The sequence below is a fragment of the Neophocaena asiaeorientalis genome, unplaced genomic scaffold (assembly GCF_003031525.2).
Source record: "Neophocaena asiaeorientalis asiaeorientalis breed wild unplaced genomic scaffold, Neophocaena_asiaeorientalis_V1.1 scaffold154, whole genome shotgun sequence".
NCBI lineage: Eukaryota > Metazoa > Chordata > Mammalia > Artiodactyla > Phocoenidae > Neophocaena > Neophocaena asiaeorientalis.
In genome coordinates, this window is record NW_020172982.1 from 1965655 (window position 1) to 1992132 (window position 26478).

General features: G+C 42.6%; 1 protein-coding gene across 1 annotated transcript in view; it reads left to right on the top strand.

Annotated features, from left to right (window-relative positions):
- Window positions 1–26478, top strand: part of KAT2B (lysine acetyltransferase 2B) — a 70215-nt gene that overhangs the window by 21804 nt on the left and 21933 nt on the right. The window contains exons 6-12 of the mRNA XM_024742029.1: window positions 1419–1600; window positions 8737–8928; window positions 14523–14629; window positions 19503–19628; window positions 22083–22219; window positions 24671–24879; window positions 26272–26398. Coding sequence (XP_024597797.1) covers window positions 1419–1600; window positions 8737–8928; window positions 14523–14629; window positions 19503–19628; window positions 22083–22219; window positions 24671–24879; window positions 26272–26398 — 1080 coding nt within the window. The remainder of the gene's footprint in view (window positions 1–1418; window positions 1601–8736; window positions 8929–14522; window positions 14630–19502; window positions 19629–22082; window positions 22220–24670; window positions 24880–26271; window positions 26399–26478) is intronic.

Genomic DNA, 26478 nt, shown 5'->3' on the forward strand with positions numbered 1-26478 from the left:
GCTTAGAGATGTTCAAGTCTGTAGGAACTGTCTTGGGCCCTTTGGATCGGAAGTGAATACTTCATGTAATAAATGATCTAGCTTGTGTCTCTTAGGGTTGCTGAACGCTCAGAATTCACTGTGTGTTCGGGAAAGAAAAAAATTAATAGAGCATGTAGTTCGTCAGAACACATGAAATGGGCTTTTTCTTGGTGTTGATGTTTTTTTTTTGCGGTTCACGGGCCTCTCACTGTTGTGGCCTCTCCCGTTGCGGAGCACAGGCTCTGGACGCGCAGGCTCAGTGGCCATGGCTCACGGGCCCAGCCGCTCCACGGCATGTGGGATCTTCCTGGACCGGGGCACGAACCCATGTCCCCTGCATCGGCAGGCGGACTCTCAACCACTGCACCACCGGGGAAGCCCCGGTGTTGAGGTTTTAAAATTAAGTCTTTGTCCCTCTGTTTGCACTGTTGAAAAGTCTATTGAGGCGAGGGAATTCAGGAGCAATGTGAAAAACATTGTAAGTCAAGTAAAAAGCACAGAAAAGAGATGAGATTTTGTTTCCAGAAATTGGCTTCTTGGTACATTATGATTCCTGCAAAGAAGCCGAGATTTACTTGGGGAATCTGTTGATATGTATAGACCTTTTCTATTAGGTGTTGTCAGGATTTCTCATCAGTATCCATTTTTTGGCCCATCATTGTTCGCCTAAGTAAATCTCAGATACTCTGGACTGAATTTCTTGATGAGAATAATTACAGAAGACATGATATCAGAAACAAATAAATGTATTTTATCAGTCAGTTTTTCATAGAAAAAAATGTTGTCTTCAATCCCTACGAAATAAGAATTCATTGTTCCTTTATTTGAAATGAAATTAGATGGGAGTGTTCTGAAGAAAGATTAAATTAATCTACAAATCCACAGATTATTTTAAAAGGCCATAATTTTGAATAAGAATTTTCTTTTGGTAGGTTTACTAAAACCAAAAGAGTGATAGTAAAAGTTCAAATTCTAGTGGTTTAGTTCAAAAATTAAAACTTTATGAATGTAAAAACATTATATTTATCCAAGAATCTCATTATTTGTGAGCTACTGTGTTGACAGTACAGCAAGAGTTATGCTGCAAAATAGCCATATTTTATTGTTTATGGGGTTTTGATTTTTTCGGTCCGTGATTTTGAATTTTTCTTTAGCACGTCATGATTGCAGCAGGCATAGAATTGCAACTCACAGCCTCTGTGTCTTGTCACTTTTTATAGACTGTGATCTGGGGCATGATTCCTTCTGGGCATTCCTGTTTTCTAAGAGGGAAAAGGAAGAGGTTTTTGTGAATAGAGAAATGTCTTTTCTTTTGCTAATGACCACCAACGGGGCTGACTATGTGAGTGTTCAGGATTGCACAGCTGCGTGAATAAATTGCCTTTCCTCCTTTTAAGGGTGTGAATAACTTTGTACAGTACAAATTTAGTCACCTGCCATCCAAAGAAAGGCAAACAATAGTTGAGTTGGCAAAAATGTTCCTGAACCGCATCAACTATTGGCATCTGGAGGCTCCATCTCAACGAAGACTGCGATCTCCCAACGATGATATTTCTGGATACAAGGAGAACTATACAAGGTAAGCAGACGGCCGGTTCTTCTTCTTTGGCCCATAAAGTATATTGCAGACATAACACTGCTACTTGCCTCTGCAAGCAGAGAGTTGCCCAGTTATCACGGGACCCCATCAGTTAGAGAGAACGTCTAATTTAACTCCCCAGATTCCTACTCTTCATTCATAGCATGATGTTTTTGGAGGGTGAGGGATCCAAATCATCTAGACCTGAACTCTTTAATACGATAGTTGCCAGCCACATGTGGTCACTGAGCCCTTGAAGTGTGGCTGGCATGAATGGAGATTTCTAAGACTGTACAAAAAAAGAATGTTAAGTATTTCATTAATAGTTTAATAGATTTTTATATTGATTACGGGTTGAAATGGTAATATTTTGGAAATACTGAATTAAATAAAATATATTAAAGTTAATTTCACCTGTTTCTTTTTACTTTTTTAATGTGACTTACTGGGAAATTTAAACGTGTGGCTTACATTTACATGTGTGGCTTGCATGGTATTTCTGTCAAGCACTGCTGATCTAGATAATTATACTGACTCTGTAATTATTATATAGAGACATCATTAAAAAAAATAAGCAAAGACCGTGAATATAATAGTGTTAAAATTTTTTTTTAAAGAAGGAAAGATCACCATAGTCCCAGCAGCATGGTATAAATAGTATCATTATATATATTGTCTTACAGTCACTGTCCCTTTAAACAGATATTTTACATTTGTTAGAATGAAAGAAAATACAAAATTTGCATCCTTTTTGCCCCCCATTCAGACGTTTTACTGGTTGTATTATAGTCTGTTGAATTGATGTACTGTAATTTACCTAATCATGTCCCTATTGGTGGACATCAAACATATCCTTGGATTACACATCCAAGAATTACACATTTTTCTAAAGTGGGAATTTATTTTTATTACTTATGACTTGCAGAATAATAGAATTGACTTAAGAGTCATAAACATGGGCCCTAAAAGGCAGAATGACTTACATTTATTTTTATTTAAGTAAGACAGTGACTTGTATTATCCATTCTGTTCACCTTTTTTTATAACTTTTCCCATTTATATTTTATAGGCACATCAAGCTTGCTTCAGGGTCCCCCCCAACCCCGATTTAAAATAGGCAGTGTTTTTCGACAGCTTGTAAAGACCACTTGTACCCAGGTTATTTTCTGTAACAGCGGGTGACAAAGAGGAATGGGTGTAGTTGAAGATAAGCTTTTCTCTCTGATCACTGACCTGATTTCATGAGTAAAACCCCCTTTCCCTCTTTTCTCCCCTTTTACAATATATACAATTTGAGTTATAAAGTATTTTATCTTAATAATTGTAAAGATTTACAGATTTCTTCAAAATCAACCTTGTAAATTATGTCTTCATTTTCACACCTTCATTTCAGAGTTTTATATTAACAGTAGTTCCTATAGCATCGTTACTCCTGTTTATAATGAGTTGACATAATAGAATTCTCAAAAATATGTGTCTTTTAACTCCATCTGTGAACGACTGACAAAGCTGAATATCTGTCAAAGCCAAACCCCTGAAAATATTTGCCTCTCTTTTTGTTTTTGTCATTTTTTTGTCTGTCTTTGTGTTTTTTTCCTTTGGTCGTGCCAGCTTGTGGGATCTTAGTTCCCTGAACAGGGATTGAACCCGTGACCCCTGCAGTGGCAGCACGGAGTTCTAACCACTGGACCGCCAGGGAATTCCCAATATTTGCCGCCCTTAAGAGAGGAAAAATTGTTTCATCAAGAAGGAGAATTAATTGTGAAGCAGCACGGGAGTTAATGCTGTATTTTAGAAAACAGAATAAAAATACCGTGTAGCACTTGGGAATTACCAAGAAATGGGCGGCACTTATGAAGACTCAAGGAGTCGTAAAAAATAGAAGTCGAGTTCTGGAATGAGCGATGGGTTTGAACCATGGCTCCATCCCTCCCCAGTTCTGTGTGTACGTTAGGGCTCTCACCTCGCCTCCTGGACCTTCTGTTTCTTCCTCTGCCCGGTCCCATGGCTGTTGTGTGTCCCCTGAGGTGGCCCGTGCCTGGCGTCTGGCGCACAGCACAGGCGCTGGGAAGATGCTACTCATTCTTTCCCCCCAACACACGCCCTCCAAAACGCCAGCGCGCGACTCTTCAGCTGGAGTGTGTGCAGTGGGATGAGAGGGTAGCGATTTGAGGGTCGCTTTAGAAAGGGCGCCGAGAGACAGCCGCAGGGTCCTGGCTGGCCCCGCCTCCTCGCCCCAGCCGAGGGCGGAAGGGTGGAGTCCGATGTGGGGAAGGGAAGCAGCGAGGGGCTTGAGTGAGCCTGTCCTGCAACCTGCCGATTTCTAGGCCGGACGGAGATCAGGAGCCTCTGTAAATAATAAATAAGGGAATGAAGGTAGATATGCCATGAGGAAGAAAGGGAAGCAGAGAGGAACAACCTGTGAACATTATCACAAGCGAGACTTGTTTCGACCACGTGGGAATTTAAAAAACCACACGCCGCTGCGGCATGGTGTCTCACTGATACCATCTTCTCCAAAATAGGTCCTGTTACAGCTGCAGGCACCACGTGGCGTGTCAGTGAACCTCAGGAGCTGGACTGTTGGTTCAGCATGTAATTTACAGCAGTTGTAGCCATTAGGACCGAGGGGCGGAAAACTGGTGGAGTGCACATCAGCATGAAAATGGGGAGAAACAGGATTCTCTGTGGAAGAGAATAGACTCAGAAAACGATTATGTTCCTCACAAAGCTAACCTGTGAGGATCTAGCCAATAAAAAATTAAATGCAGACTGAACAGGAGAACTGCTTAAATTACTTATCCTCTCTGTTCTGACTTAAGGAAAAGCGTAAATATTTTATATGTTAAAAATATCTGGTATATTAATGTTAATATACTTAACCTTAATAATTTATATAAGTATATATTAAATATACCTTTATATGTCCCCCAGCAATCACTGTGGTGTTGGAAAAAAATCTGGACAAATATTTTGAAATTCCTTGAATTCCATGATGGTGTGCTAATATAATTTCACGAGGAAATAACTGGAAAATAAAGTGTCAAAGGAATACGACTTCTTACAATACATCTGACCAACAGAATATGCTGAAGGAAAGTGACAAATAATTAGCCTTACATTCTCAGTTGTGCAGACCTCAAAATTAGAGGTCATGCCTATACTGGGGAGATGGCATTGTAAGAATACTGAGCAAGTTAGATATAACTAAATTGATTTTGTATATCTACTGCTGTACGAGGTTACAGCCTGTCACCATGCTTCCTGGGCATTCATAATTAGGTGTGTAAATCTAGGGCAGTATTTATCACAGAGCGTGGCAAGAACAGTGGATTGGCGCTCGGGAGACCTAGCTTCTAGTGTGGTTTCTAAAAGTAACTAGCCTTTAGTTTGGGAGGACTGGGAGAGGTCACTTAATTGCTGAAAACCTTAGGATTTTCAGTCCAGCAAGTAGGTAGGATGACATGGTCTTCTGCAGTCAAGTTCTCCAATTCTGTTCATGTTTTAAAGAAAGCAAAGTGGTTGCAAATCACCACGATGCCGTTAAGAAGTCAGAGACAGTTGTTTGAACCATCAGTCAGTTGCACGTCCATGCCGTCACCGTTAGGCACACAAAGGCATACAAAGATCCCTGAGCTGTCCTTTCACTTCTTCGGAGAAGACCTGAAACCAGTCGTTTAGGTATAATCTTTTCCTCCAGGTTAGTCTTTGGGGGAGCGTGTGAGCAGTGACATTCATTCCCGTTTCCTTCTTTCTGTCTCACCACACGCCTGGACTGTGTCATTTACTAGAGCAGTCCCCGAAACACCACACGCTGACTCATCTTCTGTTTTCATACTGTGCCCTTACAGATTTATAAAATAAGATTAGTCTTGCAAGTAAAAACAAAACTAAACTACAAAGTGTAAACTGAGGTCTATAAAAATGATTCTCAGAGGAAATGAATGGCAACCTATTATTTGAAAATTTTTACTAGATAATAATCTATGCTGCCTTCCTCTACTCTGGGGAGAGTGAATGACCTATTAAGCACTTTGGGACATTTTATGAATTTATGATAGTATTTATAACCTATCATTGCCATAGCAGAAAGAGCATCTGTCTTTAAGTAGGGTCTGCGACATCTGTGACCCCTATAGATGGAAATGCTCTTTTAGACACAAAATCAGCACTGCCAAATAGGATATAATAGGATCCACAAAAGTGAGCCGCATATGTGATTTAACATTTCCTCGTAGCTACATGAAAAAAAATAACCACAGGACATTAATTTTAATAATGTTTTATTCACCCAGTATATAAAAATATTATCACTTCACCATGGGATCAATATGAACAATTATTAATGATGTATTTTACTTTTGTATTTTTGGTACTAAGTCTTCCAAGTCCAGTGTGTGTTTTATACTTAAAGCACATTTTAATTCATTCACTAAATTTTAAGTGGTTAAAGATAAATGAGGTTCTACCAAAACAGTAAAGTTTTGTTTAATGGAAAAATATTTCACAGCGTTTCCATTTGAAAGTAAATTTTATTTATTTTATTTTTATTTTTTCCTTTATGTATTTTTAAATTTCAGTATAGTTGATTTACAATGGTGTGTTAGTTTCAGGTGTACAGCAGAGTGATTCAGATATACTGATATATATAAATCTATTCTTTTTCAGATTCTTTTCCATTATGGTTTATCATAGGCTAGTTCCCTGTGCTCTACAGTAGGCCCTTGTTGGTTGAAAGTAAATGTTAAGTTGATTAAAATTAAGTAACATTAAAAATGAAGCTCTTCGGGACTTCCCTGGTGGCGCAGTGGTTAATAATCCTCCTACCAATGCAGGGGACACAGGGTTTGAGCCCTGGTCTGGGAAGATCCCACATGCCGTGGAGCAACTAAGCCCATGCGCCACAACTACTGAGCCTGCGCTCTAGAGCCCGCAAGCCACAACTACTGAGCCTGTGTGCCACAACTATTGAAGCCTGCGTGTCTAGAGCCCGTGCTCCGCAACAAGAGAAGCCACTGCAATGAGAAGCCCGCACACCACAACAAAGAGTAGCCCCCTCTCGCCGCAACTAGAGAAAGCCCACGCACAGCAACAAAGACCCAACACAGCCCAAAATTAAATAAATTTATTAAAAAAAAAATTAAGCTCTTCAAGAAAACAAACTTATGGTTACCAAAGGGGAATGGAGTGGGAGGGATAAATTAGGAGTTTGGGATTAACATATACACACTACTATATATAAAATAGATAAATAACAAAGTCCTACTGTATAGCACAGGGAACTATGTTCAATATTTTGTGATAACGTATAAGGGAAAAGAATCTGAAGAAGAATTATATATTCACATGTATGTATATACACATATATGTGTATATATAAAACTGAATCACTTTGCTGTTTATCTGAAACTAATATAATATTGTAACCCAACTGTACTTCAATTAAAAAAAAAAAAAGAAGAAAAAAAAATTAAGCTCTTCATTTGTACAAGTGCTGAGTAGTTACACGTGGCTGGTGGCTACTGTATCAGCACAGGTATACAACAGTCTCATCATCATAGAGGCTTTATTGGACAGTACTGGTCTAAATCCTTAAATCCTTATATATCTTCCATTGCAGCAGATTGGACATACTTTTAATATTATTAACATTTACAGACAATCTTACGATAGCCTAAGCCTCATGAAATTGAACTGATGATTATGGTTTGTGATTACATTTGTAGTTTCATAATTAGTTCCCTGGGAGCTGGCCTCCCTTCGACTCCAAATATTTTAACTTCATTTAGTGGCCACAGGCTAACTTCCAGCAAAGATTGGCTCCGAAGGTGATGCATTTCTATGTGAAGTGCCTTATGGATTACAAAATCAATGAACCTCCTAGCTCTTTCTGCTCCCAAGGTCGCTGCTTCCTACTTGACAAGATACAGTGCAGCCCTTAAGATGCCCGTCTGGGTATTGTGTCATAAAATGACATTTGGGTGTGAATTATTAGAACAGAAAAGTTGAGAGGAGAACAGAAATAGTAGCAGGGTTTTAAGGTTAATTTTGAATCTAGGTAGATGAACTAACACTAATGAAAGGTTTCTTCCCCATATATGAAACAGTCCCACCCCATACACAGGAGAACTAAGAAGTAATACAGAATAAGATAAAAAATAAGTCAAGAAGCATAAGTGAATATTGTTCCACTCTTTATTGAGGGGCTGACAGTTCATTGGGGCGTCCTTCAGCAGTTTGGGCGCATTGGAGCACGGCCCCCCATCTTAAACAAGATCAGGAAGGCACACAGGGAGGAGAGGGGTTTTATTTGGGGAAAGCAGTCCTGTCCTGGAAGAGGATGTTTGGGTCTGCTACCAGGGAGCGGGACCTGGGCAGTGAAGCCTCAACCCTTGACCCTGGTCTCTGCTGCCCTCTGCGCCCCACTGTGTGCCCATGTTGCTGGGAATTTCAGGGCTTGCATCTCCGGGTGACCCTGTAGAAGGTGGGTCCATTGTGGGTGGACACTGATTTTTTAGCTTCTCTTGGCTGAACGAGCTTTCTAAATCATATGCTCTGCATAGCCCGTGTGCCCCAGAACTGTGATCAGGTTTCAGGAAAGCCCTGGTTTCCCTCTGGGAACTCCTCCAGCCCTGTGCAATGCTGAAATGCATTTTTGACTTTGAGTCTGAGTCATTGAAAATGTACCTAAGCAACAGATGGTGGAAGCTCATTACTTCCTGCGTTTTGACTGAGTTTTGAACAGTCTTGAAGATCTTTATCTTCCCACCAAAGCTGTGGAGGTATGTGAATGCTGCGTAGGCATTTTAAAGAAGCCTTAAATTTTACTTAGAGGATTAGATGGGGGAGTTCTGATTCTTCTGCAAAAGGAACTTCCTCGGTTTCCCCTTTAATTCCTCCTCCTGTTTAAAGGATGCTGCAGAATGGAATGACTCTAGTAGAATTGGGCCCAAGTGGCTATGGCAGGGTGAGCTCACCGAATTCCCACGTTTTACTAGCTGGTGGTGATACTTCTGCTTGTCACTGCAGACCTGGCTTCTCCTGCTGAGGTTGATGATACAGAGTAGCCGTCCTTGGGTGTTCCACATGGTCTGGGGCTTAAGGGATACTGATGGCGTGCTCTCCTCTGGTTGCAGGTGGCTGTGTTACTGCAACGTGCCCCAGTTCTGTGACAGTCTGCCTCGGTACGAGACTGCCCAGGTGTTCGGGAGAACCTTGCTCCGCTCTGTCTTCACCGTGATGAGACGACAGCTCCTGGAACAGGCGAGGCAGGAAAAAGACAAACTGCCACTGGAGAAACGGACTCTAATCCTCACCCATTTCCCAAAGTAAGGGAGTGCTCTTGTGGGTCTTTGATGCAAGGGCTTAAGACTGATGGATACACAGCAAAGCCTGCCTCAGTGACACAATCAGGAGGGGTAGGAAAGAGGGACCCCATCTTTCTCAGCTCCCTCTGGGAGCCTCCATGGGTACTTTCCAGCCCATCTGAGATGAGCTTGACTCTGTACGACTGGTCCCTTAGCCTCGCCTCATCCCACCTGAGTCTCATGGGGCGTGGGGGTGGGGGGGAATGCTTTGTTTTGTATATTCAGCTGCCAGGATGCTAGTGGGGGGTGGGAAAGGTGGTGCAGAAGCCATTTCCATCTTCCCAGAAGTGGTGCAGGAGAAGTCAGGTGGCTGTTTCTTCCGTCCCACGTCTCCAGCCATTTCCTTTTTTTAAATTTTTTGGCCCACCATGCGGCATGTGGGATCTTAGTTCCCTGACCAGGGATTGAACCTGCGCCCCTTGCCTTGGAAGCACGGAGTCTTAACCACTGGACCTCCAGGGAAGTCCCATCCAGCCCTTGCTAAGATTGGCGGATCAGTCCCGTCTCAGCTAGAGTGAACTAGACCCCAAGAGCGGGGCCGGCCGGGAATAGAGAGGCCTCCTTCAGAATGATCCTTGTTCCTGTGTACTCAGTTTCTTGTGGAATGTGCATGTTCTTGTACACCTTGCTTCTCACACCTGCCAGAACTCCAACGCGTGAATAGCCATTTAAATGTTTTTCAAATACATGCAGCGTGTCAAAGGGATAGGAAGTTGCAGTGCCACACCATTGGCCTTGGAAATGAATTTTCAGTGCGAAGAACCCAACATTTAAGCTAAGAGGCTGGGTGCTGGTGAGAGGCTGGGGGTGCAGGTGATGGCTTGCCATGGAGCAGTGACAGCAAGACAGGAAGGAGGCAGTTCGTTCTGCCTGGAAGCACCGGTCTGCAGGGGTGGAAGGTACCATTTGAAAAGGCATTCTAGGTCTGATAGAGTTCTGCCATGGAGAACTGCGAGATAGCAGAGTTTCAGAGAGGAGCCATTATAGTCTTTGAGCAAAGATTGATGAAATCCTGTTTTATCTGAGAAACTGGATTTTTATTATTATTACTATTTCTGGTTTACCCAGTTTGTATCTCAGGAAAGATGATAGTTTTAATTTTTAAAAATAAGTGAGGCCCAGGGCTTCCCTGGTGGCGCAGTGGTTGAGAGTCCGCCTGCCGATGCAGGGGCCACAGGTTCGTGCCCCGGTCCGGGAAGTCCCACATGCCGCGGAGCGGCGGGGCCCGTGAGCCATGGCCACTGAGCCTGAGCAGTTTAACACGAATCTCAAACATTAGGTAGAGGATAATTCTAATGAGCTTTAGCTGAACGTCCAATATTTGAACATAAGTCCTAGCCACCTGATTTTCAGTATTTCCTGAAGGCAACCAGCACACGAGACTGAGGCAGGACATGGACCCTTTGGTATCCTCCAGGGAGGAAGGTTCAGAAGCACTTAAACTGCAGTTTGAATGTTGCCCCTCAATGGGTAATGAACTCTGGGCAAGCTCATGTATTTCAGTGGCTGCCTTTTAACTGTTCTAAGCTTCTTTCCATAGAGATTAAAGCAGTTTTCTTATTTCTCTATTACATTTGCCACATAAGTAGCATTTCATGCGTTCAGATTATAGTAGTCGTTCCGTCTCTAAGCCAAGGGACAAAGAGGACCCCTCTCCCCTCCCCTCTCACACCTTTTGTGGTGCTTAAAGAGAAATTTTAATTACCTTGCATAGTAGCAATTTTTTCTCCCCCATAGCAAACTCAGTTTGCTTCTTGCAGGTACTTGCTAATTATAGTGTTATGTTCGTTCAGCCCATAGTTCTGCCATGCTTATGCTGTTCCGCTGAGAAATCAGTGTTGCTTTCTTTTTACCTCTGTTCCTAATGGTAGGGTAAAAGCACCACCCACTTCTCCTTTTAAATCCCTTTTCATTGAATCTGACAACATTTGAGGCTGTTAGGGATTTGTACCTGCAGGTTTGGCGGCAGAATCTCATACCGAAGCCGGAGGTGCCATTTGCATCTTGGGCACCAGCTCAAGGGGAGGGCTGCAGACTGCTTCTCACACCTGGTGAGGTCGCCGTGCTTCTCAGATGCATCTTCAGAGCTTACATCCTTATCTTCCTGCTCTTCATATGTTGCCGCTTCTTCTGCTTGGCTTTAACGTGTGCCTTTCCCCGACGCCACCCCCATCCACCTATTTACATGGTGGTTTTTAAAAACTTCAGTAACTGCATTTCATTCTAAAAGTGATAAATGGACATGTTGATGAAAATTTGATGCACAGGGAACAAAGAAGCAAAAGACCACTATAACCCTACCACTGTGATATACTTCTTGTGCTTTTAGATATTTCAGTTTTTTCTCCGTGTACTGCGTTCTTTTATTCTACATATAGTTTTGTATCCTCTGTATATAAAACAAGAGTTTTCTCATAGCATTAGATGAGCCTGTTCTTTATTTTATTGAAACAACTAAATATATGTATGTGTATATATATATAATATAACACACACATGATTATTTTCCTAAATTATTAATGGCATTCTTCTTTGGTGAGTCTCTTTAGGGCTTTGTGAAGTGTTCCCATTATGTAATTACTGATAAAGAAGGAGCCTGGAAAAGGAAAGGAAATTTACTTCTGTGATAAAGGGCAGTTGGGGAAATCTTGAGGGCTGTGTGAGGTGAAGGCAGAGTCTGCTTAGCAAAAGGGGGAAATGCATCGAGAACCTTCCGTCTTGTCAGCAAGGTCAGAATGTGACCTTAGTAAGGATTTTACCTCCTGTTGCTGTCAGTCTTTCTGTGTTAGATAAGAAACATACTAAAGTGTTTTAAAGCATAAGTTAATGGTGGCTTGCTTGGCAAAAGGCGACTCATGTCGTTTCTGTAAACCATGAATTACACAACTGAGTGCAGGTAGATGTTCACGCAAATGGTACCTTATTCTTAAATCTTCTGAGTATGAACAGCAAGTCAGAAGACCCTCAGGACCTTTCCCCACCTGTCTTCACTTCCAAAAACGCAACCTCTCCCACCCCGAGACCTTCTAAAGTCTTGCCGGATTTGATTAGTGAGAAGAACTAGTGGCACTTTCGGTAATTGTGATGATGTTGATGATGATGTTAATGTAGGTCCTTGATCAGTTGTCCATACTTGGTCTGTTTCTCAGTGCAAGTTTTAACGTAACTTGACACCTTTATAAAGGTAACATAACACATGGGCTATACATTATCATAGCTTTAGGGGTGGGGGCAGGTCCCCCAAAGCAAATCCATTTATAAAGACTGTAAGTAGTCTTACGTATGTCTTGTTGCCAAATGGATTAGGGAAAATACTTTTTTTAAGGGCTTTTGGATTTCAAAATTTCAGAGACAGGATAGTAGACATATATACTAGCTAACCTTTATTACATCATTGCAGTGTAAACTTCTTGAGGGCAAGACGAGGTTGTGTTCCCTCTACCCTCCAGCACCTGGCATGTGGTGGGCATTCAGTGTTTGTTGAGTGAATGAATGAGCACTTCCTAAGGGGCCATCACCATTTGAAGCATGACATTAAGTGTGCTCCTCACTACCATCTTCTGCAGGAGTTACTGTTGATATTTCCATTTTATAAAAGTGGAACCAAGGAAGAGGAAAGTTAAGAACTTGTTCCAAGGTCACACAAATAATAAGTGGTGAGCTTGGTAATTGGATTTTAGAACCCAAGCTCTTAGTCATTATTCTGTACCCCTCCATGAGAATTAATGTGCCTTAAAAAGAGGCTTTCAGGAAGACATTCCAGTACTAGAAGTATAGATTTGTGTTGGTATTTTCATCATAGTTCTTCTATTTTGGGGCACATAAGAACTGTCCAAGGTACTTATCAAAAATCAGTTGCCCAGACCATTCTCCCAGACTCCGATTCAGTAAGCTTAGGTGGGGTTTGGGTATCTATACTCTTACCAAGGTATTCGGGTGATTTCTGTGGGCCCCCAAAACTTGAGATCTGTTTGTTTATAACACGACAGGAAATATAACGTAGTAATTAATCACACGTTCTGATCTTGGCCCTGCAATTTACTGGTTGTGGGACTTTGTACCAGTTATTGAGCCTCTCTGTGCCCTAAGTTTTTCCATCTGTAAAATGGGTACAATAATGGATCCTATCTCATAGGGTTGTTAGGAAGATCAAATGAGTTAATATACACCAACTACTTAGAGCAGTGTCTATCCTATAGTAAGAGCTATGTATGTGTGTGATAAATAAAAATAAAATACGTAACTCGTTGGGTTGATGTGAAGATTCAATAAGAAGTTCTTACCCAGAGAAAACCATAATTCAAAAAGACACATGCACCCCAATGTTCATAGCAGTACTGTTTACAATAGCCAGGACATGGAAACAACCTAAATGTCCATCAACAGAGGAATGGATAAAGGAGATGTGGTACATATATCCAATGGAATATTACTCAGCCATAAAAAGGAACGAAATTGGGTCATTTCTAGAGTCATGGATGGACCTACAGAGTGTCATACTGAGTGAAGTAAGTCAGAAAGAGTAAAACAAAATACTGTATATTAACGCATATATGTGGAATCTAGAAAAATGGTATAGATGATCTTATTTGCAAAGCAGAAATAGAGACACAGAAGTAGAGAACAAATGTATGGATACCAAGGGGGAAAAGGGGGGCTGGTGGGAGGAATTGGGAGATTGGGATTGACACATATACACTATTGATATTATGTATAAAATAGGTAACTAATGAGAACATACTGTGTAGCACAGGGAACTCTACTTAATGCACTGTGGTGACCTAAATGGGAAGGAAATCCAAAAAAGAGGGGATATATGTATATGTATAGCTGATTCATTTTGCTGTACAGTAGAAACTAACATAACATTGTAAAGCAACTATACTCCGATAAAGATTAATTAAAAAAAAAAAAAGTTCTTAGGACAGTGCAGGCACATGGCAAGGATTCCGTAAATACTATAGCGGCTTTTGTGATGGAAATGACAGTGACAGTGACCGCTCTGTGGAGGGCTGGAATCTGGTTCTGAGATTCCCTGAGGGGGGCTGGGTGGAATCCATTTCCACTGATGTAATGCTCTGTGTAGTCTAGCTCGTATCTATCTATGCAGAGCCCAAAGGGAATACATCTGTAGAAATGCATTCTGTTATTAGAATATACCAGGGCTGCCCAACTAAATCATCACTTGAGTCATAATTGACTAGCATATTTCTTTTTTTTTTTTTTTTTTTTGCGGTACACAGGCCTTTCACTGTTGTGGCCTCTCCTGTTGCGGAGCACAGGCTCTGGACACGCAGGCTCAGTGGCCATGGCTCACGGGCCCAGCTGCTACGCGGCATGTGGGATCCTCCCGGACCGGGGCATGAACCCATGTCCCCTGCATTGGCAGGCGGACTCTCAACCACTGCACCACCAGGGAAGCCCCTTGACTAGCATATTTCTAAATTGAAGATGGGATGCTGGTGTTCATGTGATTGCCGTGGGTGGTCAGGGCTTTTGTCCCTCTAGTAATGCATTAGTTTTGATCTCATGCTTGCCTTTACTCTTGTGCCTAGGTTTCTGTCCATGTTAGAAGAAGAAGTTTATAGTCAAAACTCTCCCATCTGGGATCAGGATTTTCTCTCAGCTTCTTCCAGAACCAGCCAGCTAGGAATCCAAACAGGTAAAAAAAATATTTTTTTTTGCATAAATCAAAAAACAGCCAGGAAGTGTTCGTTACAGTTCACTCTGCATTTATTTGTGTTTTTCATCAAGAATTGAAGACTAGCACCAGCAAAAAAAAAGTAAAAGCTCTGGCAAATCTTGCGTCTACATCTCTGTTGGTGAGGAGAGCAGGTGCAAACCAAACAGTTAAAATAACAACAGCTGCTGTGCCTGCTATGGGAGTTTGCTCAGCCTGCGCCCCACAGCTGTACGGGAGGTTTAAACCCAGGCGGCTCAGGTCTGCAGTCAATGCTGGATCTTTTTGAAGACACTTACAGTCTCGGTCAATGGCCACATATGCCCAGGAATCATGTCTCCGTCTGGTTTCTGAATCTGTGGGGTCTGGTTTGGGCATCAAGTTGCTCTCATGGATAATGGTAGGATGGTGAGTCTCAGGACGTGAAGTCGGGTCAGGGCGTCAGCTGGCATTGCCTCGGGTCAGCCAGTGGCCTCAGCGAGCATTTTGTGAGGAAGGAAGATGTGTAACTTCTGGAGTCACACTGACCCTAGAAAGAGGGTCTGAATTCCTGCCTTGGATGCTCGGAAAATTTGGAGAAGTTTGGCAAGAGATGCCAAAGCAGTAATTTGTATGTGGCCTTGGGGAAAGATAGAATGCAGAATTTTGATGTTGAGTTTTTAGTAGATCTAGTTCAATGTGTCATACGGGGGCTCTTAAGTATTGCCTCCAGCAAAGGGTAATTTTATTCTCGCCATTCCCCCACCCCCCAATTTTAAAAATTGAATACATACAGTGAAAGGCAACCTTTTTAGTATGTGGTTCTGTGAATGTTGGCAAACACACATAGTTAGTTGTGTAACTACCACTACCATCAGAATATAGAAAAAAAAATATATAGGACAACTGCATCACCCCAGAAAATTCCCTTGTACCCCTTCTGTAGTCCATTCGGTGCTCTAACCCCCAGCTTCGGCAACCACTGATTTGTTTTTTGTCCCTGTAGTTTTGCCTTTTCTAGAATGCCGTATGAGTGGAATCCTAGCGTTCTGACTGGCTTCTTTCACTCAGCATACTGCATTTGAGAAGGTGATTAAAACATTTTTTTTTCATCTAGACCCCAAGTTTGGATGCATATAATTAAATCCTTCCAAGCAGAGTACTAAGGGAATGAGGTATTTTGGTTTGGATCAAACCATCTTTGCTTGGCTTCTTGTTACCAGAAACATCTTTTGTGCTGTTTTTTCACCTTAGGTCATAGAATATAATTTCATGTTTCTCTGGTTCAAAACCTGTAGCGCTCTGGGGCTTTTCTGTGCATGGACAGAACTCCAGACCTGAGCGTCAGCATTTCCTGGACATGCTCTGTGTAGCACCTGGGCATGTGTTCTGTTTTTCTCTCTCTGTCCCCATGTTGTTCACTTCATCTCTATCTTTATCTTACCTAACTTTCAAATGGCATCTCTCCCACAAACTCTTTCCTAATTCTCCCCATGCCTTCTAGTAAGGGCTGGATCTCCTTTCTTCCGAATGTTCGTGGAAGCTTGATAATGTCCTATCGCCGGTTGTTTAACTTGGCTGCACCGTGGCATCACCCATGTGATGTAAAATACTACTGGTTTCGAATAGTGTTATTTATTTATGGTATGATTAATTATAGAACTTTATTAATTTGGGATGCTGTCAAGGAAGGGAAGAAAATATATTAAAAATTCAGAAGAATAAAACAAAAAGTTTAGAAACCACCTAAATTTATAGCCTGACTCTTAGTGACTCAGTAAAATATGCCATATAGAGATTCTTGTTTCAATAAATAGTTAGGAATTGCTTCTATCAGTTTTTGCCAGTAGATGCTTCTGTATGTTTGAAAATAATTTCCTTCTTTCCCACAATTATCTCCTGATTTTCTACAATATTTATGGCACTGGTTTAGATACTGAGAATAGCTATAAATAAAACAAAATGATTTATTTTAAGTAAAAAAAAAAAAATACTACTGATCTCTGAGGCCCGTCCCAAGAGGGTGTGATGCAACTGGCCAAGGGCACGGCCTGGACGTGGCCAAGGACGTGGCCTGGACATCGAGACTTTAAAAACTCCTCAGGTGACCTGATGTGCAGCAGTCTGAGTCACACAGCACTCACCTCATGCTACCCTCGCCCCCTTTTCTCTGTACGTCTCTGTCTCCTATGAGTGTGACTGCTGCATGGTCAGAGACCCAGTTTTGCCATGAGAATAGCTGATACTTCCAGTAAGTGCTTGCCCTGAGGTTTGCTTCCTGTCTTTGAGCCTTAGCACAAACCATGAGAAGTTGGTGTGATTATCCCCTTTATGTGGATGAGAAATGAGAGCTCAGAGAGGAGCAACAAGTTGCCCAAAAGCAGAGCTCGTGAGTGATGGGACTGGGCTTCACGCTGGGTCTAATTCCTGTCCCTTGCCCTGTGTTAAGAGCCAGAGCTCTAACCGCTGCTCTGCATGGCCCCAGTGTGCTTTGCAAATGTGCAGGCGAGCGCATGTGGAAGGAACGAGTGAAGAACATGGGCCAGGGACACCAGAGCTATTTGTCAGGGTCATCTTAGTTCTTTTCTGGAGGGACTTCTGGAGAGGATTCCTCTCTGGGTGAAGACTTCCCTTGACCCTCACCTGCTCAAGATGCCTCCCAGTCTGTCCCACTTCCATTGTGTTGTCTGTCATCACACAAGATGGAGAAGGCGGGACGTCTCTGACCCTCTGGGAATTTCAGATTCATCTCTGTGTCTCAGGTTGTCACCCAGTTCAGCTGGATTGTCAGTATTACCTGCTGCCGTCGGAAGCAGGCTGTCTTCTCCTTTTCTGCTGTAATTGCAGTGTGTTCTCTGGGGCAAAAGAAAAGTGTAATCACCTACTTAATTGGCATGTCTGCACATCTATGCAACTGTGATAAATGACATTCATAATGATGGCTCTGAACTTTTGCAAGGTACTCAGATGTCTTCTGAATCACCAGAGCTTCCCCTTTGTGTAGAATCGCTCCAGTGTACTTAGAAATTCAGAAGGCTTGTTTGCTGGGAGGAGAGCCATACAGCCTGGTGCTTTAGTATATTCTGATCCCCCGTTTTTTTCCTTTTCTTCTAGGGGTGGTGGTTTCCTCACCTATGTTTTATTTTAAAAAAATGTTTATCGTAATGACCTATATGGGAAAAGGATCTAAAAAAGAGTGGGAATATGTAGATGTATAACTGATTCACTTTGCTGTACACCTGAAACTAACACAACATTGTAAATCAGTATATTCTGATTCTTTACATACCAATTGCTGTTCAGTTAGGATTGCTATGGGTCCATTGTCTCTCCGTGGCTCGGTTTACTTACTCCATCACTCTTGGCTACGGGGAAAGTCCCCCGTAAACCACACTGTGGCTGCCTTGACACCAAGATGGATGTGCTCTCTGGGCATCTGTCTGCACTGAGAATGTCCGTGTCCCTCATCAGTCTCGTCTCATCAGCTACGGATCAGCAATCACACTAGCAGACAACGTCCTACTTCCTATGATGGCTTTTTTGAAAAAAGGCAAAACAAAAAGGTTTTGTTTGGAAATACTCTCGAACTTACAGAAAAGTTACGAAACTAGGACAAAACAGTCCTGTGTGCTGTATGTTCTTTGTTTAATTGTTAACATTTGCCATACTTGCTTTATCATTTCTCCTGTTTCTCTGTCTCTGCCTCGCCCCATAAATATGTGTGCATATATGTATGTTTTGTGTCTTCTAAACTATTTGAAAGTTACAAACGTCATGCCCCTTTACCGACTTCAGTGGGTATCTCTTAAGAGCAAGGACGTTTTCTTATTTAACCGCGGTATAGTTATCAAAGTAAGGGATTTTAACCTTGATGCAATATTATTATCTAATCTATGTGCTATTTTCCATTTTGCCCCTCATCTCAGTGATGTGGTTTATGGCAATTTTTGTGTCACATCGCGAGGCACGTAACGTTGACCTCTCCCATTATTGCTGGTGTGCAGTTTGATCACTGGCTTAGGGTGGGCTTTATGAGGTTTCTCCACTGTAGTGTTACCATTTCTCCTTTTGTAATAAAAAGAACAAAAGTACTTTTGTGGTGAGATACTTTGAGACTATCCTGTCTTTATCAAAATTATATTCATTGGGACTTCCCTGGTGGTGCAGTGGTTAAGAATCCCCTGCCAATGCAGGGAACGCGGGTTTGAGCCCTGGTCGGGGAAGATCCCACATGCCGTGGAGCAACTAAGCCCGTGCACCACAACTACTGAGCCTGTGCTCTGGAGCCCGCGAGCCACAACTACTGAGCCCACGTGCCACAACTACTGAAGCCCGCGCACCTAGAGCCCATGCTGCACAACAAGAGAAGCCACCGCAATGAGAAGCCCATGCACTGCAACGAAGAGTAGCCCCCACTTGCCACAACTAGAGAAAGCCCGAGCACAGCAACGAAGACCCAGCGCAGCCAAAAATAAATAAAAATAAATATAAAAAAAATTATATTCACAGGATTTAGACTGTACAGATGATTCTTCCCTGAATCAATTATTATATACTGGCTGCTTTCCCCAGCCCCTGCCAACTTCCATCATTCCCTTCTTATTTGTTGGCATTCTCCTGTACGAAGAGTTTCACCTTCTCCCCACTTATTTATTTATGATTTTATCAATTTGGACTCGGATATCTTTATTCTATCCGATGGGTTATAATCCAACCCTGTCTTTCTTACCATGCTCACATTGACCCCATAGTTTTTATTTTAAAGATGACTTCTTTGGGGTGATGGGCAGGAATGGGATGGTGTCATGTGCACTTGGTTCCTTATTGCCTAAGAAAGAAGTCATTTAATACCTTCTTTTCCTTTTCCTGGGAGCAGTTATCAATCCACCTCCTGTGGCCGGGACAGTTACCTTCAATTCAAACTCAGCTTCCCTTGAGCAACAGAATGGAGGGAGCAACAGTCCTTCCTGTAAAGGTGCTTCGGGGCTTGAGGCAAACCCAGGTAAGCTCTTTGAGGGCATCATAGAGGACTGCGATTTGCCCTAGAAGCTTTATTATCTGATGAGTGCCAAAAGTAGACTTCGAACAGATTGTACATGTCCAGGATCTCAATGGTTGGAACTCACTTTGAGCTGTATTGGTTAGTTATTGCTGTGTAACAAACCCACTCAAAATTCAGAGTCTTTAAACTGCAATCTTTTATTATCATAGCTCACTCATCCTGTGTGTTGCCTGGGAGGTGGCTAATCTCGGCTAGTCTCCTTCAGGCTGGGCTTGCATATTTCTCATCCTCCTTCTAGGACCACTGGGTTTCTTCACCTTCCCTTGGGGCAGAATATGTTCTTATTATGGTGGCAGAAGCAGCAGAAAGCAAGAAGAAATACACTTTCTAGAAGCCTAAGCTCGGAACTGGTACCCCATCACACCTGCCTCATTTTGTCATCTAAAGCTAATCATATGGTCAAACTCAAGAGTAAAGGGGTGGGGAAATGTACCCTACCCCTTTTATAGGAAGAACTGCAAAATCACATGGCAGAGCATGGATACAGGAGGGGAAAGAATTTGGCCTTGAATGTAATCTGCCATGTGGGCAAAAACATCTCTTAATCCTAAAGGCATTTCACAGTTACAGGATGTTTTGAAGGTTGCATTTCTGTCCACAGGCTTGACCTCAGACAAATCTTGGGCATGACCAAAGTTTGACGTTAAAGAAATGACATAAAAGGGGGAGAGAAGAGGATTTTGAGTGAAGTACTAAGCATTTAGCATTGGTGCCACCATTGTCTCTCCCACGTCCAAGGGAGACATCACTAATTAATCTGGAAACTCTTTGCCAGTGAACTTGGATGCAGCCTAAGATGCTTTCTTATCACATCACTGTTAGCAATCTATCAAGTTGGGGGCATATTGGGTATAAGCCTCAGCTCCAAAATAAATAGTTCACAATGTTAATCTTGGGGAATCTTGGAATTTGAAGGCTTCTTGGTCAAATGACTGAAAATATTCTCACTCACCTCCAATCACAACAAGTAAAGAGTTATGAAAACAAGAACTCAACCAAAACTGTTTAGTAAGTAACATATAATATGTGGAGAAGCATCTTGTATAGACGAGATACTTGACATTGCTGTGCTCCTTTTTAGCTAAAGTTGACGGGAATGCTATATGGAACGTGCTTAGTGGGATTTTCACCTGAGGAATAAATTAGATTTGAACATCTAAAAATTAAAAAAATTTAATTGTAAAAATAAATGCATTATGACAGAAGGAAAAAAAAGAAAGAAAGAAAAACCAAACATGATAACAGAAGGGACAGAAAGCCACCATGTAATCTAAGGAGGAAGGTGGGAGAGAGTTCTCCTTGCCTTCGCCTGGCCTTTCCCAGCATGTAACATGTTGAGAGTATACCTACTTCAAAGGCCAGTGGCCCTACTCACTTTGTGAGGCATCATTTTAAGGCAAAAAAGCATTGTGAGAGATAGTGAGGGTCATTTTGTGATGAAAAAATTAAATTCACCAGGAAAATAAAACAGTTCATGGGCTTCCCTGGTGGTTGAGAGTCCGCCTGCCGATGCAGGGGACACGGGTTCGTGCCCCGGTCCGGGAAGATCCCACATGCCGCGGAGCGGCTGGGCCCGTGAGCCATGGCCGCTGAGCCTGCGTGTCCGGAGCCTGTGCTCCGCAACGGGAGAGGCCACAGCAGTGAGAGGCCCGTGTACCGCAAAAATAAAACAACAACAACAACAAAAAAAACCAGTTCATGAGTATATTTCAAATATATAGACATATATACATGACATGCATATGACCACGTATATCTATACATACATACATGCAAACATATATGAAGAGGGAGAATTAACGGAACTGCAAAGAGAAATAATCACTTCAAACCAACCAACAGTTGAAGTCTGGAAGAAACATCTCTGATTCATTCATAGATCAAGCAGACAAAACTGTCAGTAAGGACAGAAGCCCTGCAAACACGATCAACAAGATTAATCTAACATATGTGTAGAGAGCACTCAAAATCGGAAAAATGCACATTCTTTCCAAGAAGACACTTAATCTACAAATAATTGGTCAAGTCTTAGTCCATAAAGCAAGTTTCGAAAAATTTTGACCTTTGGTATCATATGGACCATGTTCTCTGACCACAAAGTGATAACTAGACTCACCCCTTAATATGCAAATGAAGAGACACATGCTTTAATAACTCATATATCAAGTTAAAAATTATCATGGAAAATAGAAACTATTTAGAATAGATCTACGGTTGGCAGTTACTGTGAGACCTCCTCCCTTCTCTCTCCTGCCTTCCACTGTGCCCCTCCCCTGGTACATGGAGGGTTGACGTCCACACCTGTCAGTGTTATTAGAAAATTAGTTGGATTGGTTGGCATGTGCTTTGTGGTCAAAATAACCCATCGTTTACCCTTTTATTTTGATCTTCAAGGAGAAAAGAGGAAAATGAATGACTCTCATGTTTTGGAGGAGGCCAAGAAACCCCGAGTGATGGGCGATATTCCACTGGAATTAATCCACGAGGTCATGTCCACCATCACGGACCCTGCAGCGATGCTTGGGCCAGAGGTCAGCAGGGTGAACCTAGGTAGCCAGCTGGTGGACCCCTTCTACTCTCCGGGCCACTCCAGCTGTTGGGAATGGGGATGGTATTGCCAAGAGAGAGCATGTCACGCTACCCTGGTTTGTATTTTGCCTGGTGGTCAGGGTCGGAAAGGCAAGAAAAGCTGATGGAGAGCTGATTCCCCTTGATGACTGTCAGATCACGGGAAAACACAATCTCACGCAGTTGAAGGCATTTCTCCTTCAACTTTTTATCTTGAAAAATTTAAACCCTCATAAATGTTGCAAAAAACTCCATGATAAAGATCCAGAGACTCTTTATTTAGATTCACCAATTGTTAACATGCCTCATTTACTTTCCCTCTGTCGTGCTCTCTATCCTGTGAAGCATTAGGAACCATTTCAGAATTCAATACAGATGTCATAACACTTCACCCCTAACTATATTTGCATGTATCTCCTAAGACTGAGACTGTTCATTCACATTACCTCAGTGCAGTTACTACCTCCAGCAAATTTAGCTAGGTTACAATATTATCTAACGTATGGGTTGGCAGGCTACAGCCTGCGGGCCAAATCCAACCCACTTGCTGGTTTTGTAAATAAAGTTTAATTGAAGTGTATTGTCTGTGTCTGCCTTGCATTACAAAAGCAGATCTGAATTATTAAGATAGGGGAAGACTGACTGCAAAGCCTAAGATAGTTGTCCCCTGGCCCTTTATAGAAAAGTTTGCTTAGACAAAGTTATATTAGACCGTTGGCCTAATATACAGCCCATATCCAAATTTCCTGTATATCCAAATTCTGTCCATTATAACATTTGCTGCTGTTGTTGGAAGATCAGTCAGGGATCACGCACTGCATTTAGTTCTTATCTCTTCACCTCTTTTTTTTTTTTTTTTTTGGTCACGCTGTGTGGCTTCCGGGATCTTAGTTCCCTGACCAGGGATTGAACCTGTGCCCCCGGCAGTGGAAGCATGGAGTCTTAACCACCAGACCACCAGGGACTTCCCCTCTTCACCTCTTTAGTCTCCTTTATTCTAGAACAGTTCCCCAGCCCTCTTTTGATCTTTTGTGGCAGCACTGTTGTTGCAGAGTCCTGGTCACTGGTTTTGCATAATGTCCCTCTACCTGGATTTGTCTGTTTACCCATGATTAGATTCAAGTAAAGCAATTCTGGTAAAAGTACTGCTGTCAGTCTCATTGTGTCCTATCCAGGGGCAAAGCAGTTTAAGACGTTTCTGACAGCTTCCAGAAAATGAAGAAATGCCTCGGATATTATTTTGCAAAACATCTTTAAAAATTTTTTTACTATGGCTCTGCTAGATCAAAATATCCATTTTTAATGTGTCATGTTTCCTTAGAGGTTTATTTCATGGTAGTGAGATAATTCAGAGAACCAGAATGTTGTTAAGAGAGAGATCTTCTTATAAAATTGTTCTTTCCATTTCCTTCTAGATATCCAGACCTGGGGACTTATGACTGTAGTACCTTTTGTGTACTTGTCTTCTGGGGATTTAGTAACTTCATGGATTAGTCTAGCTTAGTTTTTTTTCAACTATAAAATGTGGATGTAGTCACACATTTCAGGATGTGTTGGGTGTCTTTAGTAGTGTCCTGGAGTTGACTTGTACTGGTGTGCGCAAGGCAACTGTTAACATTTTCAGGAATTTTGTGTGCTGGTTGTTAAATACGTTGGTAGCTTGAAACTGATGACAGTGGCATCCGGGCACCTGGGCAATACCATAGACCAGTGAAATGAGCATATGCCGTCAATGGGCTTTTCTCCCATGGGGAGCTGTTGTTTGAACACTGACCTGCACCCCACTGAGTGCTGGCACAAGGTTGTGCTGTGAGCTGTGGTTGAGCGTGGTCAACGGAGACTCCCGTGCAAAGAAAACCATCTTCCAAGAAGAGGTGCTGACAGTATAAATAAGACTGCCACTATTGGGCCTGTACTGGGATCTGTCATCCCGAGGGTGCTATAATGCTCAGCCAGATGGAGTTCCTAAAAACCAGGGACTGGCAAACTGTAGCCCTCAGGCCAGATCCAGTCTGCCTTCCCCCCTCTTAAGTAAAGTTCTATTGGAATTCTGCTTCACCCAGTCATTTATGTGTTGTCTGCAGCAGCTTTCGCCCTACAACAGTGTTGGCCAGTTGCCACAGAGGCCTTATGACTTGCAGATCTAAAATATGAGCTCCCTGGTGGCCCTTTACAGAAAGTTTGGGGACTCCTGATCTACACCAAACCTCCGTGTACACGTAGAATACTCTGGTCCCTCCAGATGCTCTACCTACCTATTTTGTTTTCATAACTTGTGTGTGTTGGTTGGGACCCTGAAAATCCACAAATGTGTGTCTTATGAGAACACAGAAGAGAGGCATTGCTATGTCCTATCCCTCCTGTCTTAAGAGAAGAGCTCTCTGTGTAATGTTTTCCTGTCTCCTACGTCCCAGACCAATTTTTTGTCAGCACACTCAGCCAGAGACGAAGCGGCAAGGCTGGAGGAGCGCAGGGGCGTGATTGAATTTCACGTCGTGGGCAATTCCCTGAACCAGAAGCCCAACAAGAAGATACTGATTTGGCTGGTGGGGCTGCAGAATGTGTTTTCCCATCAGCTGCCCCGGATGCCAAAGGAGTACATCACACGGCTTGTCTTTGACCCGTAAGTTGTGCTCTGCTCTTTCTTCTCCCTTTTTTCCCTCTTCTTTCTTTCTTTTTTTTAAAATATTTTGGCCACGCCACATGGCACATGCGATCTTTGTTCCCCGACCAGGGATTGAACCTGTGCCCCTTGCAGTGGAAGCGCCGAGTCTGAACCATTGGATCACCAGGGATCACGTGTCTCCTTTTTTCCCTTTTAAATGAAAGAGGAACTACTCAGATAGCTGTAGTCACCCACCGAGTCCTGCTGCCTCTCGTCACACTGTGGATACAGAGTGGCATCACGATAATTGCCATGGCTAAAGGCATTAAGATTAATTTTTCAACAGTTCGTCAATTTTTTGTTAATGAGGCTTTATATTTTAAGTTGCTGGTGACCATCCTGTGCGTCATTCATTATAGCAATGAAGGAATATATAAACACTAAGAAGGCGTCCCACTTTTTTCACAGTCAGAATATTCTTGATTTTGGTATCTTAACTAGGTACCATTGTTGCCAGGGTCTGTAAGCCCTGAGAAGATTACTGGGGTATTAGACAGGTTAACTTTGACAATCCATTACATTAAAAAAAATAATAATAAAACAAAAAAGTAAACTTCCCTACTTGAATGTATTTTAACACATGGAACCCAGTAGCCTGTGTGCATTGTGATCCATGCATGGGACTATTCAGAGTGACGTCTTAGACAGAAGGCCTGATAGGATTCTGGAATGCAGGTTTTAGCAAATTGTACCTGTGGATTTGGTTTTCTTTTCACGTTGTTTCCGTGCTGTTTTTGAGTGAGACCAAACTCTTCAGAAACACATACCATGTTTGTCCCTGCCTTTGTGTTCTCCCTCTGGACTCCCACTGTGGGTCCGTGGGCATCAGGGGTGGCCCTGTTGCAGCACCAGTCAGCACCTCCCCACACGCTCTGTTCTTTTTTTTTTTTTTTTTGCGGTACGCGGGCCTCTTACTGCGGCGGCTCTCCCGTTGCGGAGCACAGGCTCTGGACGCGCAGGCCCAGCGGCCATGGCTCACGGGCCCAGCCGCTCCGCGGCATGTGGGATCTTCCCGGACCAGGGCACGAACCCGTGTCCCCTGCATCTGCAGGCAGACTCCCAACCACTGCGCCACCAGGGAAGACCCGCTCTGTTCTTTATTTGTAACCTCAGAGCCTCCTTAGGTGGCTGGCCTTTGTCCCCATGGAAGCTCTGGTGCCATCTCCGGCAGGCAAGCTTGCTCTAAAAGTCCACAGTAAAGAATGGTCTGGCGAGATGGAGGAGGTTTCCGTGGAAAAATCAAGAAGAAACAACCCCCTGCTTTTTCTGGCTGGTTCATGAGGAACACCCCAAACAGTATATTTGTATAACCAAGAGAAGTAAAACTTTGACATAATCTTATTCTTTCAGGAAACACAAAACCCTTGCTTTAATTAAAGACGGCCGTGTTATTGGTGGTATCTGTTTCCGAATGTTCCCATCCCAAGGATTCACAGAGATTGTTTTCTGCGCTGTAACCTCCAATGAGCAAGTCAAGGTAAGCGTGACCCAGGAGCATCCTCTCACTGCGTGTGTGTGTGTGTGTGTGTGTGTGTGTGTGTGTGTGTGTGTGTGTGT